The sequence below is a fragment of the Oryzias melastigma genome, linkage group LG3 (genome assembly GCF_002922805.2).
Source record: "Oryzias melastigma strain HK-1 linkage group LG3, ASM292280v2, whole genome shotgun sequence".
NCBI lineage: Eukaryota > Metazoa > Chordata > Actinopteri > Beloniformes > Adrianichthyidae > Oryzias > Oryzias melastigma.
The window spans coordinates 22360242-22378205 of NC_050514.1; the positions used below are offsets into that span (position 1 = coordinate 22360242).

A 17964-nucleotide genomic window follows, 5' to 3' on the forward strand; every position below is an offset into this window, starting at 1 on the left:
AGCTTGTCTTTTCCTGTTTTTCTTACTCATGAAAGTTTGCAGAATGACTTTTTTCATTTTAACATACCACAAAATGGTAAAACGTGCAATTTCACAAGAGTGTACATACATTTCCACATTGTATGCTTTTTGTTTTCCATGGTATTAAAAAAAATAGTCCACAATTTGAGATTTGAGGTTCTCCCAAATCTGTAAAAAGGGAGTTTGAATTCTAAAATTTTAATTACAATTGGATTGTTGTACTTGCAGATCAATATAAAATGAATCCTACAATTTTAATCCTGTTGTAAATAAATTACATTTCACTACCAATGATGCTTTACCTCCTTATTTTTTCATTGAATAGAGAAGATGGTTTTGCTATGAATACATGGCAATACTTCTCTAAATGATTGTATATTTTTAGATCTGTACTTTCCAAAAGCATTGAAAAGTCTTCAATATTTTTAAACCAATACTGTACATTTCTTTTATAGTTTTCCCTGTCTGCGCCATATTTGTGCATCAGCTCATTTATCACTTTGAACCGTGCAATTCTTTTTATTTGTGTTGCGGTGAGTGTGTGTCGAGGGAATAAGATGCTGTGAAAGGCCATTACCGCCATGAGTCTATGTCACCATGCCTGTGAAACCCTGGGGACCCCCACCACTGATACAAAGGGATAGGGGGGTAAAACACACATCAAACAAAAAGGCATACACACCTTTATCCATACACATATCTACATCCATATGTGTAGATCTGAGTGTGTGTTGGAGATGGGGGTTAAATCGTTCTGAAAACTAGCCATCAATATGGTCAGTGTAAAGCTGCCACACATTAGAGCTGAACAGGTCACATGACCTAAAACAGATACGGTCACCCTTGGAGATTCAGCCTGTGTTACACTGTATTAAGTGTTGAAAATCACATTCAGACTTTTTCTCAAAGGCAATAAAAGGCTTTTTGAAATGAAATCAAAAATCACTTTGAGTGATTCGAATGAAAAATACTTGCAACTTGTGGCTGTGTTACGGATTATTTCTGCATAGAGCAAGAAGAAAAAATTCCAGACTTGAGGAAAATAGGAAGATGTTCCTCCAGTGTTTGTTAAATGCACCTGCAGTTTCTGGGGATCAAAACATGGATACTGCTAAAACTCAAATGTATTGTTTATTTAATGACAATAATCAAAATTGAACAGCAAACAAATATGTTTCTTTTTCAGTGTGAAAAACTTGAGGCCATCATCTCCTTTTACCTTTGTGCTTCCTTTAACATTGAAACAATCTGACAGAAGAACTGACTGGTGACTGAGTAAAGAATAATCTGTGTGTGTTTGCATGTAAACTGCTGTTCCCCTACAATAAATAAATTCCATTCTTTGATAATTAACAAATGAATTGAAAAATAAATCTGTTTAAACAGTAAGCTAAACCTTGGTTTAGACTTGTAGTTCCTTTGAGATGAAACTATTTGTTGGATATCTGATGATATGCTGGTATGTCATGACTGCAGTAGAGGATCTAAACTAATCTTAAATTGAGCTCATTTCTTAAATTAAACTGTAAATTGACTTAAATTTCAGAATGTTTTGCTCATCTTTGTAATAAAGCCAGAGTCTTTGTCTTTACTGTAGCGGCTCTGCTGTGACTTCTATTTAATGATTCGGTTAAACAAAAAAAAGCTTTGATGTGGTTTTACTGAAGGAACACGGGTATGGGAATAAAACTTTAAGGATCTGGTTAAAGTACTAGACTTTCCAGTATATTCCAGGAGAGGTCAAAACAAATTGTTTTTGTCACAAACAGGCAGACTGTTGGTTCCACGTGCAGCCGGTTTATTAGTTCAGGCAGGAACTAAGCACAGCTGAAAGTCCACAAAACTAAATCAGGGTCAGGCAGGTAGAAGTCATCACTGAGCACGGAGGCACCAGAGAAGAGACTAGAGCTGTCAGAGTCCAGTCAGGGGCAGGCGGCAGGCAAACAGAGATGAAGCAAGGTCAGGTACACAGAAGATCAGATCCATGATAAAATGCTCAGTAAGGAAGGCAGGGTGGAACAAACAATACTACACAGTGAATGCGGCTATGTGTGCTGCTTAAGAAGCAGGTGGGTGATTGTCTGATTGGAGACAGCTGAGCAGCATCCAGGAACTGTGGGCTGGGGCTTCTGGGAGATGAAGTGCAGTCAGTACTCTGGCGACTGCTCCTGCTGGTGACCAGAGGGGGAGTCAGAGCTCTGACTCCTGACAGTTTTAAATGTTTTATTTTGAAAAAAATTCTATTATCAGCTTCTTTTGAAACCAAACTTTACCTTGTACAAGGATGCCCATTCCAAGAAATCAAATCAGATCAGATCAGATCAGACGAGACCAAACCAGATCAAACCAACTTAAGTTCAAATAAATTAAACTTTATCTATAAATAGCGCTTCACTTGAAGCGCTTTTCATTAAAAACACAAAAACAAAAACAAAAAACACAGTAATGCAATAAAAACCCAACCAAACCCTCATTACCATCCCCCCTTCCTTTCCGTTAACACATCGGACCCATGACCCCACACACAATACTTATAAAAGTAACTTCTAAAAGAATCTAAAGGCTTGGCTCTGCTGTGAGGAAACAGTATTTGGGAATCTCTTCATACCAGAAGCCAGCTCAGCCACAGGAACATCGCCACGGTACCCACCCAGACCGGGACAGAAATGGGGTCCACTCCACAGCATGAGGCTGCAACATTGAACTCCAGCCGCCCCAGCAAGGACGATAACCACGGCAACAATCACAGACAAAGCCAGTAAACCCTGGTACAAAAGATCCCCAGATCCCCTGTGATAAGACGCCCTCGTCACAGCTAATTGTGCCTGTGGATGAAATACAAAAACACACCTTTAAAACTTTATACATTTAACACTAAACACATTGAAAAGGGGTAACCATTTTTTTCATTTTAAATAAATACATTAAAAATAAATATTTCTCAGCTAATGAGCCATCCTGAGTTAACAATTTCAGTTTTATTAAATAAAAATAAATATAAAAAAAATTCTGGAAGGGATTTATGAGAGCGTAGAGGAGGTGGTATAAGACTGGAAGAAAGTGAATAGCCTTGCTCAAACCTAAAGCAGAGATGGAAGGGATGCAGATGAAGCCAGAGGGCAGATGAGAAGCTCAGAGTTAAGTCGGCCATTAGTGATGCGGCGTGTGGAACTCACTCCAACATGCGTTCCACAAGGTTAACGATAAGAGCCCCGCAGCGGCCGAAATGCTCAAGTAGCTTTTATTGTATCATAATAATGAATCAAAGATGAAATAAAACAAATGAACTTCAAAAGGCAAGCAAGTAAAAATGAAACTTCTAGTAAAGGAAATAAAGTGAGCAACCAAAATAGAAGAAAGCAAGAAAAATGGCAGAAGGACTTAAGGCGCAAAGCCATAAAAATAGGACGCTTTCAACTAATATCTTCTTATGTCATCTGGTTGAAAAATATTTGCCTGCAGGTCAGAGCTCTCCCCGTTAGGGAAGGCTTCTTAAAAAGCTTCACAGCTCCATGCTACATTAAATATCTGGCCTTTGCATCCCATTTACTTTTGCCGGCCATTAGGAAGAGCGGGGTACGAAACGGGGAGGTCTGAGTGGGACTGGAGACACAGAAGCAAGGAATGATGGGAATAAAACAAAGTGTGTGAAGAATATTGCTTTATGACTTTGTTTAAATTTTCCAAATGTTAGCGATGTTTCATGACTCTTGTTTGCTTATCACTCAGTATGGATAATTATTTTAATGCTGTGAATGTTTTCTTAAATGTAAGAAGATCTACAGACGTTTTAGTGTATGTAATTAAAAGAAGTTTATGGAGAAATGCTGCTTTTTCCTCTTAAAAAGAAGAGGTGACGCAGAAATGGCAGGAACAAAACTTCATCCCATAACAGTTCATTTGGACTCATTCATTATTCGTTATATTTTATTGATTTAAACTGAGAAGGAAGACTGGTCCATGTCTTTGTTTCTTTTTCTTTTTAGGAAAGTTACTTCTCATCATATAGTGAAAAACACAGAAAGAGCAAAAATATAAGAATGAATAGTGTAATATCCACCATCCATCGTGAAGAACACAGCCATCATTAACTGTAAATTGTTTTTTGTGTTCCTTTTATTTATCACATGGTCATATTAAATTGGAAACTCAATTCAAAACCAGAGAACATGAAAAAAAAAATCTGTTACACTTTCTGCTTTATGTGTCACGTCTGCTTTAGCGAGTCTAAATATTTGTTCTTAATTTATTACATTAGTGACTTTTTGCATCTGGTTGATTACTAAACTGTTCTGCACAAAGAAGTAAGTATGTGTAAAATAAAATGTCTTCAGTTGTTGCTGCAAATTATGCTTTCAAAATGTATTTGTTTCTTGTTTTTTTGGTCAAATTTTTACTTATAATTTATGATTATTTAATTTAATTTAGTTTTTTGGTTGTCTGGTCCTGCAGAGATTCTTTGACAGGAGTGGATGCATCGTAAGGGGAGTGCAGGTGTGTGTTTCAATTCTCTCGAGGGTGAAGGAACGCAATGAAAATGGAACGTACCATTCTCCAGCATGTGGCAAGTGTATCATGAAGTATCCTTAAGGTTTATGTAAGTTACGTGCACTTATGACATATAGGTCATTGTGTCGTATGGCTCCCCTACACTCATGTGATATGCAGGTAAACAAACTACACTGATTTTATAGTTTCTTCATTTCTAATCCAGAATGTACACTGGTCCATCTGCAGTGCATCTCTGTTGCGTTGCGTGTGGAGTTCATCTCACGACCGTCGGATAGTTTACACCAGGGGTGCCCAAATCCAGACCTCATGGTCCTACATATTTTTCAACCAACCTCTCATTGAAGCTCCTTATTGGCTAAACACACCTGATCCAGGTAATCAGCAGCAGATAAGGCAGGATTTCTGGAAAATCAACAGGAGGCCGGCCCTCAAGGCCTGGATTTGGGCATCCATGGTTTACATCATCTCCATTGCATCTACGGTCCGTCTCCCCTCCCCCCTGGCTCCAAGAAGAGTGGTTTGTTCTGCCACCTGAGTCTAGTAATTCGTCTCGCTCCCTGGGCTCATCTAAAACGTAAGCAATCAGGCCCCATGTCATCTTTTTCCTCACTGAGCCCTTGGAAAATACATATTTTGTTTATGGCTGTGATGCAGCGGTAGGGTGGTAAACCTCTGATCGGAAGATAGCAGGTTCAATTCCCGCCTTGCCTGGCTATGTGTTGAAGTGTCCTTAAGCAAGACTCTTAGCCCCACCTTGCCTCTGGTGAAAAGGTTGGCGCCAGTGTTTGGCAGTGGAGACGCCATCAGTGTGTGAATGGATCTGTGACTGTAAAGTGCTTTGGGCCTTCAAGGAAGGTAGAAAAGAACTATACGAGTATACGCCATTTACCATAAATAATTTTATGTTTTTGCATTTCCAAAATTAAACTTTTGTTGTCCATGGCAAAAATGGACGCTGGTGTTAGGGTCAGTTTTGGGTTTATTTGGTGAGTCAGTCTTGGCAGTAAACCACTGATACATTCTGTGATGGATTAACATGTGTTATCACATGGCCACGTCGCCTTAAATATAAAATAGAATTTGATTAGAAAGTAAACTACTGTCCTGCAGAACCAAGTACCATCTCCAAACTGAAGGCCATGTTCCAAATATTAGGAAGAAGTGTTCCCCATTCAGAATTTGTTGTGAAGGGTAAAGATGTCAACTCAATGTCAAAATAATGTCTGTCTTTCCAGACGGTACAGAGTGCACAATTTGTAATTTGTAAATGACATGCAGTTTTCATCCTGCAGTTCTACGTTTTACAACCATGAAGGTTAACTGTACGGCCTGGGAAAATGTGTTATTTACTTGTTTTCTTTATGGAAAAACCCTAAAAAAAATCAATGAGACACAAGCAGATTTCAAAACTGGAAGCCTGGTTTTAATTGATATTGCTCTACTGTAATAATCCTGAAAGGCATAGTCTGGAGTAACACGTGTGTAATGTTTCAACCCATAGTAGTTTAAGTTACAGAATCATAGGTCTCTCTTTTTGCATTGAACAATATATACAATGTGAAATAAATACATTTACACAAATGGACATTATTGTTGGAGCACACTTGTATGATACACATCACAAAAATATACAGGTAGTTGTTTTTCTTTTTTAGGTTTTTTTTTTTTACTTTTTTTTCTATTTACTGAAGTGAAGCACAACTAAAATCTACAGACATTTTCAATAACACTACAGAGTCTTCTCTCAGTAAAAGCTCTTCTCCGTCACTCGGTGGTCTTTAAATCCTTGATCCATCTTTTCTCCCCCCAACACACTAAATACTGTTCAGAACTTCAAATTCAAACTGCAGAGTTGGGTGCAGCACAGGTAGGTGCCAGTTACATTTGGGGATTAAATACAACTAAATGAGTAAACACTGTAAAGCAGTAAATAGATGGATTAAATTCCTTAGCTTTAGCTTTAAAAGATCCTGCTTTAAGGTTTTTCCTTTAAATGGATCAAAGCTCCAAATGAGAGCTAGAACATGAAAGTGCAAACTAGTTAACTACTGGCGAAAATTTGACACCAGATCGTCAGTCTTCCGTGCTGAAAATAAATGGTGGTATTCAACATTTACTGTAGAAAATTTTGGAATCAAAACTGTTGGAGTGATTGTTTTTTTCCATAAACATTCCATCCATTTTTGTACAACCTTTTTTATCTCGTTCAGGGTTCTATGCATTCAGATGGAAGTAGGGAAGAGACGGCGTACACCACACAGGTCACCAATCCATGATATTCATTTGAAACAAAGGAAAGAGAAGTGGACGCATGTTCTGTACTGTAGTATTACGTCTAAGTAAAGGTGTGGCGGAGCAGCATTAAAAACTCGTTAGTTTCAGCAGGTCAAATTTTCCGTCTAAAGCAGCCAGAAGAACTAAGTCAAAGTGTCAACTCTGACCGTCGTTTCCAGTTTCAAACATTAGAATTCTACGACCAGACTGAAGATACACACTTGGAGTAAAAGGTGCTGGTTTGACCCAATAAATAATACAGTAACAGAGAGCAGGAAACAGTAAGAAAAGAGCACCTTTCTTCAATACATTTTATGCAGAACAGCAATGTACAGTGGTGATATAAACAAACAAATGCCCTCCTTTTCATTTAACCTGGATACACTGATCCAACTATAACTCTTCCACAGAAAGTTTGACCTTCAAACACATGTCGTTTGGGGATTTCCCTTTAAAATAACATGTCTGTTTTATTCCTGGAAGCTAAATATTAATTTCAGTGTTTACTTCCAAACAACCTTGTCTTTAAAAATGAATATAGTGACCTGTATCCCCATCTACCCCACAGTGTTTGTAAAAGAAAGGTATTCTCTCCAAGAAATACACAGAAAGATTAAATAAAGTCTTATTTTGTTTTTATAACAGTTAAGGTAATGATTGAGCCCAGATGTATGGAAGGCAGTTATTATATACAGCAAGTTTACAAAAAGTGTCACCTACAGTTCTGAATTATTCCAATTTCAGATTCAATTAACCTTAAAATATGTAGTATACGCTTTAATCTACAGGAAAAGTTAATAATTCCTTTTTTGAAATACTCATTAAGGTGTTTTTTATTTAAATACTTAAATATTTAGCAAATGCGTAGTTTGGTATGAGATGAATACAGTAGTTTGATCTTGTTGGTTTATTTATTATAGAGGAAGTGCTTTAGTCGTGTTTGGATTGTTGTGCCCAGACATCCTGCAGACCGATCTGATGGACGGACGGACAGCATGGCCTCTACTCAACTGTACTTAAAGAAGCACACAGCACAGAAACAGGAGTCACCACGAGAGAAAGGGACTCATCAGAGGAGGAGATACTCAGAGAGAAGAAAACTGTACCGAACAAAACAAAAGAGGTTTTTTCTGCGATCGACAAATCAGCAAACATGAAACACACGGGCTGCACTACTTTTTTTTTTCAGTTTTTCTTTGTTTTGAATAAAATTCTTATGTTAGAATTAAATCTTTTTTTAAATTTACAATATACAGCTTTTAAGAATACTGAGAAAATACCCCTTACTAATGAAATGAATGGTTTGATCCAACCAAACGCCGCCCTCCTCAGCTGTGACAAGTTGCCATTTTACATTAGATTACACTGAAGTACATGTTTTGGCTTTCATTTTCAACTCCACAAACCTTCAACAATCTACTTTTTAAAGCTGGGATCAGTTAGCAACACAGTTTGCATCATGTTCTATAGATTAAATGCATCTTTTATGTAAATGAAATCTGGTAAGACCCCTTCCTGTCGGCTCAGCTGCTTTAGTTTCTAAACTGGGAATTGAAGATCAGTCATAGAATGGTTTTTAGTAGGTTAAAGCTACTGTTAAGCTACATTAGTTAAAGTCATCTCTTATAGTTCTATTCTGCAAGACCTCATAGGATGAGTTTATATGGAGGCTAATGCAGCTGGTTCAAAATATAGTCAAATAGGTCAAACAGGAAGCACATTTATGAAAAAAGTGTGTTTAAACCCCACTTTAAAAATATATTCAAATTAGGTTAAAGCATTGTCTCAGACTCACTTTGATTATTATAATCTGATGATATATCTGAAGGATGCATTGAAAGAAGCAGTTTTAGTGTCTTTCTTTTTTGAAGACTATGGGGAATGGCAAAAATTAAAACTTTAAAATCTGCTGTGAACAGTGAGGTTCCACGCTACCTGATTTTAATAGTTTTCTACAATTATTTCCCTGGTCATCCATCTAAAATTTAACATTTACTTTGAAATAAAAGACTAAAGCCTTATTGTGCAAATGGACAAATCAACTTGTTTATGGTTTAGTTACAAGGAAAACCATTGAGAGAACAATAAACCAGAAATAGCTTCATTTCTGGTTCATGTTTTGCTCTAATAATGGAGGAACTAGTAACTTATGGCAACTGACACAGAGAGAAAGAGAAGCAACAAGTCCTTCCCCAAACCTCCATCCTGTTTCTGCAACATGTAAGAGTGGCACATAATGTTATTATCATAAACTTAAGTGATATGCACAAACTATCCCTTCAAAAACCACAATTGGTCAGCGTTTATAAGATAAAAGGTTTCACTAATATATCATTACTTGTAATACTTGAATGATTATGGCTGAAACTGGTCAGGCTGATGGAAAAAAGGGAAGATGTTTGGATGATTTCAGTTTTAGAAGGAGACAAAAACAAAGTGGCGTTACGTGTCTTATACAGGATGACAAATATTTACAACTCTAATACTGGTATCATTGCTAAGGTTATTTTTTAAAGTAGACATAAAGAAACAAAAGAAGAGTTTTAAAGCAACAGTAACTGCTTTTTCCAGTCGGTTTTCTCTTCAGACATATTCTCCTAGTTTCTATTGCATTTTGTGCCTGAAGCTCCTACTTCCTTGCTTTAGGAAGACTGAAGTGGAACTTGAAGTTGGTGACACCACAGAGCTGGGAGGGTAGAACTGAGTTGAGACCTTGTAGGTTTTGGAGCGCCTTAATGAGCATGGACTATTATAAATGGCACGTAGACTAAAACTGGTTGTGTGGAAAGCTGCAAACCCAAGCGACTAAGCAGCAGAAGATGTTTCAAACAGGCTTCCGAGGGTTTCTGACAGATTATTTAATTTCACAAAGAATGCAAAGTGTTGGACAAAGCCTGACCATAAGCCACAGACTCTAGATGATGTTTACTTCGCTAGATAGATAAAGAGAGTAACATTTTCACGAACAAACTGGTCTTTCTGTTACGTTTGCTGTGAACAGACACGATTCACTCTCACTCTTGAGCAAACGTCAAACTGCTGCGAGGCCGTCCTTTTTTTGAAACCATTCCTAGTTTCATCAGGTTGCAAACACTGTTTTTGTGATAATACTGGCATGTTTTGTGGCTGGGATTCTGGGCAAATACAAGAGATGGTTTAGCTGAAGTTGAAGTAGAGCGAGTCACCAGGAACCAGGTGTTGAATTTAAGTCAAACCAGAAAGTGCTTACGGCAGATGTTTCCCATCCTGGTCCAAGAAACGACACGCCCAGTTAGCTTTTCTTCAAACCAGAGAAAATATCATTAGCTGTTCGGAGTGAGACGGTTAGGTTTACTAGCATCCTCTGAATGGATCATTCCATTCTTTGGCAGGGCAAATCTCTTCTTATTCTTTTCATTCCTTCTTTCCTATGTCCATCTTTCCATTCTTTCACTGTACATTAACAACAAAATGTCAGTAATACTTCCTAAGAGTTCATTTTTCCCCTCGTTTTCTTCTCACATTTAAAAAAACGGTGGATATAGGAGGGAAGAGGGAACAGAAGTGCAGTCTTACAATCTTACATAAATTAATTTGAAGATTTTTGATTTTCTCAAACACGTCCATGTTGAATTGTCAATAACATCTTAATTCTTATCCAATGCATATAGTTTTTTTGTTTCTTATAATATTGGGATTTGAGGTCACTGCTGTCGTTGAGTTTTTATTGTTCTGACATTTCGTCTTCCCCATGGCTTTGGGCAGGTACGTGAATCTGTCCGCATCTTGAAATGAGTGTCTTTTGGTCAAAGACTTGGAGGTTTTGGGTCAGGGTGAGACAGCTAGGTAGTTTTTCTTCCAGTCAAAGGGGGCATGTGTCAGCAAGGAGACCTCAGAAACACATTTCTATACCTTTGTGTGTATGTTTGTGGATCTGTATATAGTGTACGTGTCTGTTTAAAAGGGCAAGAGGTCATTTAAAAGTGTGGATCAAAATCTGAGATGAAGCTGCAGTGGTTCAGACTGATGCCTAGCTGTCCTTCCGTCTCGTTTTCACCCTCAGACCTTGGCTTCCAGCAGCTCCAGGAAGAGTTTGTGCATTGGGACTTTGCCATCCTGCTTGATGCTGTAAAAGTGCTGTACAGCCTTGGTGGAGGTCTGGCGGAGCAGAGGGAGGGTCATGAGCAGCTTGCCCCCCCTGCGGGGATCCTCCTGATGTTGGGAAGCTTCATAGTCCTGCAGGGCCTCGTGGAGCACATCCTGGAGTTTCTGTACTGCGTCGACATCCTCAATATGCATGGAGTCTGAATAAAAAAGGAAAAAACACATGAGATTAAAATTCAGGAATAAATTCTTCAAAGGAAGTTTCTAGCATAACTGACAATTAACCTTTTATTTTACTGAATTACATATGAAACCCTTATAGTTTGACAAGTAAAAAAAAATATATCTAAATCAAGTAATTTAAAATAGTCTTCATTTATGAAAATTTTGATCTAAAATACAGCAAGTTTTGTGATGAATTGATACTGGCCTTGACAACCAAGGGCCACTTTTAATAAAAAAAAATATGTAAATGAGTGTAAATGTGTTCAAAACTCTTGTGTTTACATGTCGCTACTCAAGTTTCTACAACCGTTTTTCGGGATATGTACAAAAGTGAATTGCGTTGACAGTTAAATCAGGTTAAAGTTTGACATATGAATGACATCTATTTTAATTCACAAAACTGCCAACAGTTCAAAAATTGATCATGAAGGAGAATTTAATAATTGTAGTTTGTGTGGGGTGGAATTACATGACAAAATTGCTCATATTTCGTAAATAAAGCTGTGAAAGATAAATCCTGGAGCAAGATTCACAAGATTTGATCCGCTTTGGTATTTCATACTAAGCCTCTTCCAACCGAATGTGGTGGAGATGCACTAATATCGAGTACAACAGTTCAGTGTGAACACCATGGGCTAAAAGTATGCGTCATTTTCCCAGTGTGTGTGTAGCTTTAGAGATATATAACTCTTGAGGAATGTGTCTTTTCCAACATGCCACTGAGCAATTGTGTTGATTTCCTTAAGCTTCCTTTTTTTAAATATTATTCTAAATAACAAAAAAAAAGTCAGAGGCTTTTGAACTGGTCTGCAAACCCTTTTTTTTTTTAAATTATGAATTAAGTTATCATTGATCTGCTACTCTATTATAAAGTGTAAAAAATCTAAAACTACAGCGCAAGAATCTGACTCCATAGTCAGACCCGGCTCTTCTTTCTCTGTAAAGTGAACATCTGTGGGTGTGATGAATGGACAGGTGAATAGACGAGTGGGTTGAGAAGAAATAAATAAGACTTGTGAAATGATGAAGTGATGCTGCAGCAACTGAAACTTTGGGTTTATGTGTCAAAAACACACACATCAAGAATCTTCCTTCACACTTCTATGGAAGGTGTGCTTCAGCATGTATAGCAGTAAAGGATGTGAATCTCCCTCAATAATATTGCTCTGTATTGCCCCCGAGGGAAGCAAAGTTTTAAAGTGATTTGGCCTTTAGCTCTCACTCTTCAATCAATGTTTCCAATCAATGGCTACATGCATGTTAAATAATAATCACAAGACAAGTATCAATACTCTCCACCCATCCCTTCCATCATGACCACGCCCACCTCAAGCTACTTCAGTGATGGGAAGCATTGGGAAGTGTTAAAAAATATATATTCCTATATTAATAGAAATGTGACACATAAATGTGGTGTGTTTACTACAGTATGGACAGTCTGCAAACATGGCGGTTTGCTGCATCACAGTAAATACTATTGTACAGCTAGAACCTACATGAGAGGTATAGAAATAATTGCTAAAATGAAATATGTCAACATGGCAGCTTAGACACAGATGTGCAAACTAACACACACAATGGCATCAAACAGACGGTGATGGATCTATACAGTGTAATGCATGGATCAGTATGCAGGACCAGGCTGGTTAGTGGGCTGGATTCTGAGGGATCAATAAATAACTCAGCTCTCATTTGTTCTTAGATTTCCTGCTTGTTTTTTCCACACTGTGCCAGATGAAGAGAGATGCTAAGAGCAAAAGGAAAACCAAGTTTTGTAATGAACAGATAAAAAAAAAAAGTACTAATCCTTTTATTTTTGTTGGATTTAAAAACCCAATCCAATGAAAATTGTGTTTTTGGCATTTCTAACATGTTCTTGAAGCATTTTTCTCTTAGTAGAGAACATGTATAAAATAATTTAAGATTAAAACTGCATTTCTGAGTATTTTTATTCAAATCGTGCTGTATCAGGAGCAGATGAAAGCTCAAGTTTGTGACACAGTAATTCTAAAGCCTCCACTTGCAGACAAATTGATCCATTAACGTCTTCATTCTCCACATCTGAACTGCCACCTGGATCAAACTGTGCGCTGTAATGCTCAGATATTGCTCACCATTCTTTTTGCTACACTAATGTTAGCTTGGGCTTGTGAGGTGCTATAAGCTAGCGGGAGAGTGTAAACAAAGGGCTGATGGGAAATTAGCAGAGGTAACTTCCCCGCATAGACACTAAAGAGAACTGAAACAGATTATCCCCTCCCCCTCACACTCCAATTAGGAAGTACCTTTTGGTACCAGAAAGCCAAAATCCCTTAAACCTCTATTGAAAAAAATATATATATTACTCAGTCATTATATTTGTTAAAATAACCATTCTTGCTCGTATCTCATTTTAACATGTTCTTACTAAATCAAAATTTTTTCATGATATATTTTCTATATCACAAATTATTCATGTTCTAAACTGACCAATCAGATGCCTCAATAAAAGCATGTGGTACACCCCATCTTTGTAATATTTGATTGACAAATTCTTCCCTAGTCCATTTTCAGTGAAAAGGGTGTGGCTTTCCTACATCCTTCCTGATTAGCGAGAGTTGTTGCCATAGAAAAGATGACTCAGACCGGCCGATCACTGCTATTTAACGTCGTCTGGTTACAAAATGGTGAAGTCCGTTCCGCGGAAAAATGGCAACTGAACTGACTTCATTTCTTTGGAACCGGAAGTAATACATTTTCAATGGATGACATCACAAGCATTTTGTCTGTGATGCTTCCACACCGACAGTCCTGTCCTCGACCCAAATCAGAATTTTCTGATGAACAAAAAAAAAACGATGCAGGTTTTTTGATTTTAGCTAAGAACTACACAGTCATAATAAACTAAATACAGAAATATTTTTTCTAGAAATAGAAAAAAATATAGTTGGAGTGGGACTTTAAGGTGTGCAGTTTTCTGCGCAAGGAGGGAAAGTTTAGTCGAGATAAATAAAATCCACCTGTTGTTTATTTGTTGTGTTGTAGTTGGTAGAAATGTCTTTGGTCTATTTTTAAATCCACTGAACTGTCATGGGTTAAACACTAATGAGCACAAGCATGTCAGACTGTGAAAGCACACATGCTAACATAGAAGCGTGCATAAACTCACACGCACAAAAACAAGCACATGCCTCCCGTTTCCCATGGTTAGTTTAACTTTCTTTACATGTGGGGCACGTTTTCTAACATTTCTTAAGGCTTGGCTTCATTAATGCAGACGATTAGCATCCTGTGAATTAATTAGTGTCAGTGCCCTTCAAAATGCTAATGCTAGCATTCTGTTGTCTTGAAAAGCCAGCTGAGTGGGTTACATGGTTCACGCTGCATTTAGGCTTTAGTTGTTTTGATTTAATCACTTAAAAGGTAAAGCGTTTTAGTAGTTCAGCTACATGTCAATTTCACTAATTTAGGTGGAATTTTTGAAGCGTATTTCTGTAATCAGACGAATAACTGCTCTATTTTCCTTTTTAACTTTTATTTATATTTTTTAATACTAAATGTGAAAGTTTTATTAAAAGTAACATCATTCTCAGAACCAAAAATGAAGGAGAAGCTAAATGTAGAAGCCAAATTAAGTGATTTTTAAAAATTATTTTAAAATTGTTCAGCTTTACAATCCCAGCCCTCCACGTGTGATGACTGACGTTATGCTGGTGGTGGCAGCAGCAGAATGAAGAGCTTCTCCCTTCCCATTAAAATCTCGTATTGCATTCTTCCATTTAAACACATTGTATTGACAGCTCCCCCCTTGTAATTAAAGAGTACTGAAGAGCTGGCTGGCTTCCAAGACAAAGTTCAAAAGACGGGTCATGAGAGGAAGAGTAGGTGTGTGTGTGAGGGACTGCGTGTCAGTCAGCTGTCAATGCAGCTGGACACATCAGAGAGCGGCTTGTATCGACAGGTTTTGGGATCTAATGATTTCTCCTTATTTAACAGGCATCTAAAGGGACGACTATGCTAATTTTAAAAAGGACTGCCACTTTGTTTGGGGGTGGGATTCAGATTGAATGTGTTTCTGCGTGTTTGTACCGCATCCTTGTATTCAAAGGGAAATTGAAAAGACTGAGAGCTGTGTGAGCTGTTAAAACATTTCCATCAATATTTACTGTGCTGTAGGAGCTTCTGAGAGCGTGTGTGTGGATGCAGACTACTGAAATCAGTCTTCTGATGGCTCAGCTTAAATGAGCCCCGTGGGACTGGAGATTCCTAGGATTAACTCTCCTCTATCAGTCAAACACAAACACGCACGAACAAAAACAGCTGAGAGTGAGGAGTTTCAAACCTGAATTAGCCAAAGCAATGGCCTTTAAAGTGACAAATTCCTCTTTCTCTAGCTTCATAGATTTGTATTTCTTGACCAGCTGAAGGATGGCGTTGTTTAGGTCCAACAGTCCGGCCAGCTTAGACTGATCCTCGTCCATGATGTAATCCTCAGCATACACCAGCTGAAAGAATATTGGAGACGAGGTGAGTTTGCAGAACAAACTAGGACTTATATTTAACAAGAAACAAAAATCAAAGTTACTTTGTCCTCAAATGACAGTGAGCGATACACAACACGCAGGATCAGGATCTCCATCCATGCACTCTGCAGTAGACTCATCTGGTCCGCCAAAGACAGCGTGGAGAAACCTGGGAAAGAGTGAAACAGAACAAAAGACAAGCATTATTAATGTATGCACTCAACAAGGTGCAAACTGGTAAATAGGGGGCATTGTTTTGCTCTGGGTAAAAACCAAGACAAAGAAAACAGTAAAGCTTGTTTCGAAGCAAGTAAGAGGGTCAAGGTCGACTTCTCTCTTTCCCCTCCCACCCCTCATCCATCCACCTGACCAGAGTCCTTCTCCTCTGTCTGCTTCTTTCCGCTCTCCCATGTGCCCTGGGCTATTCTCTGAGGGAAGCAGGCCTTATCTCCCTCTGCCAAACCTCCATGAATCAATGCTGGCCATTGCCGCTGCGCTCCTGGAAAACACACACTCATTTCTCCCATGGCCTTAAACCTACTGGTTTCTTTGGTGTCAATCCATGTCCTTCTATTTGCTTATCTGACTTTTCCTTCAGTTGCAATCTATAACTTTTTATCTGCATCTGAAAGTTCAGGACTGATCATTTGACCAGGTTTGTTTTATTCTTGGTTTTTCTTTTAAGTCTAATCAGCAATTTCATTAACCACTTTTCTCTTTCTAGTTTTTCTATCCTGATCATTGGCATCATTTTATTACGTCTCTCACGTGTATTGTCCGTCTTTCCCTTTCCGTCTCTTTAATGGAACACCTGCCCACTCACACCTCTTCCTCACAGCTGTCCTCTCCTCGCACACCTGTCCATTCACACCTGCCTGCCTGCCCATATGTGTGTCTGAGTGCAAGCCTTAACAGCCACGCGGACCATGTGTTTAAAAAAAATGCAAAGACAGTGGGCCGTGCAAGCAATCCTGTCAGACCTCGAAGAGGTTCTCCAGTCTGTGTTTGTGTGTTTTCTTAGAGGAGCATTCTGCCAGAAGAGGCAGATAGATGAGAGAGAAGATATTTCTCCTGCAACATCTGCTGCAAAGTGCCTCCTCTTAGGATGTGCGGCGAGTCGACGTGTGCTGGTGAGTTTATGTGCCTACATGTGCATTAAGACCTCTTATCTTAAAATGTGTTGACGGGTAATGGCAGTCGTCTAATTATGTCCAGGTTGCAGGCTATTGTTGTTTGCAATGCGATCTAATTTATTTTATCTCAAACCGTTAACAATCTCCAATACGCGTTAGCGTAGATACTCATTTGCTGCTTAAGCATGCACGCAGATATTACCACACTTATAAATAAATACATAAACATTCTCAGGAATGAATCCAAATTGGTTTAATGACATAAAAATGCACACATGGCAAAGTGAAGATGCCAGAGTTGTTGCCAACTGGCAGTCTTCTTCTAAGTAATGAAATCATCAAAAATGATCAGAAGTGAATTTCTTAAGGAGGTCTTTATTACAAATAAACACACCTTAGTCACAGAAGCAATGGTGTTTTGGGGTGTATAGGATTTCACCACTCACAGCTGGAAGGAAAATGTATAGTGACATTGCTAAAATTAACACACGTGCACTTATTGAGTTTGTTCAGCCCTGAGGGGGAGTGAATAGAAAACAACATTAGTGATGAGTAATCTTGTATAGTGGTGTCCCTTGTTATGGATTCTAAATTAATTTAGACTTTTTTATTTTAAGTGAGCTCAGTGATGCAGCACATGAAAGTACATATTTGATAAAGACGTTTTTATACCAGTTTTAGCTCTTAAGGTCCTGGTATGGTATTTATTTTTTTAGTTTCCCTGTGGATTTTGGTGAACATTGATCATTAATTTAGCAGTGACTGATATCATGTTTTTGTGGTCAGACTCAAACGAATCCAGTCACATTTTACATTAGTTTGCAAATTCAAGTTCATTTCAATACATCTAAATTAAAAAGTTTGCTTATTCTGTCAAATGATAATACACAGTCCAACAGAGAGATTCTAATGTGACGCGGTGTGGAGTGTGATCAGGTCCTGTGAGATTACATTTAGTTAGAACCTTTATTCAAAGTGACTTACACATTACTGGTACAATTGGGGGCAATGAGGAGTTAAGGGTCTTACCCAAGGACACAATGAGTGTCTTACCTGGGACGTGAAGCCCTGACCAACCAATCAGCAAATAGCTGTTTGACCAGAGAGCAACAGCCACCTCCTCCTGGGCTTCAAGACAAGCCCCAATCATTACACCCCCACCACCATGTGTTGATCCAGTTTCAAGGTGTTTGTTTTACTAGGTTGTAATTGAT

General features: G+C 38.2%; 1 protein-coding gene across 6 annotated transcripts in view; it reads right to left on the reverse strand.

Annotated features, from left to right (window-relative positions):
• Window positions 1-5934: 5934 nt before the first annotated feature.
• Window positions 5935-17964, reverse strand: part of esrrga (estrogen-related receptor gamma a) — a 72913-nt gene continuing 60883 nt past the window's right edge. For all 6 annotated transcript variants that reach the window (XM_024295921.2, XM_024295918.2, XM_024295916.2 and 3 more), the window contains exons 7-9: window positions 15680-15786; window positions 15437-15599; window positions 5935-11090 (exon numbers count right to left, since the gene is read on the reverse strand). In XM_024295921.2, the coding sequence (XP_024151689.1) occupies window positions 10846-11090; window positions 15437-15599; window positions 15680-15786 (515 nt within the window). In that variant the 3' untranslated portion in view covers window positions 5935-10845. The remainder of the gene's footprint in view (window positions 11091-15436; window positions 15600-15679; window positions 15787-17964) is intronic.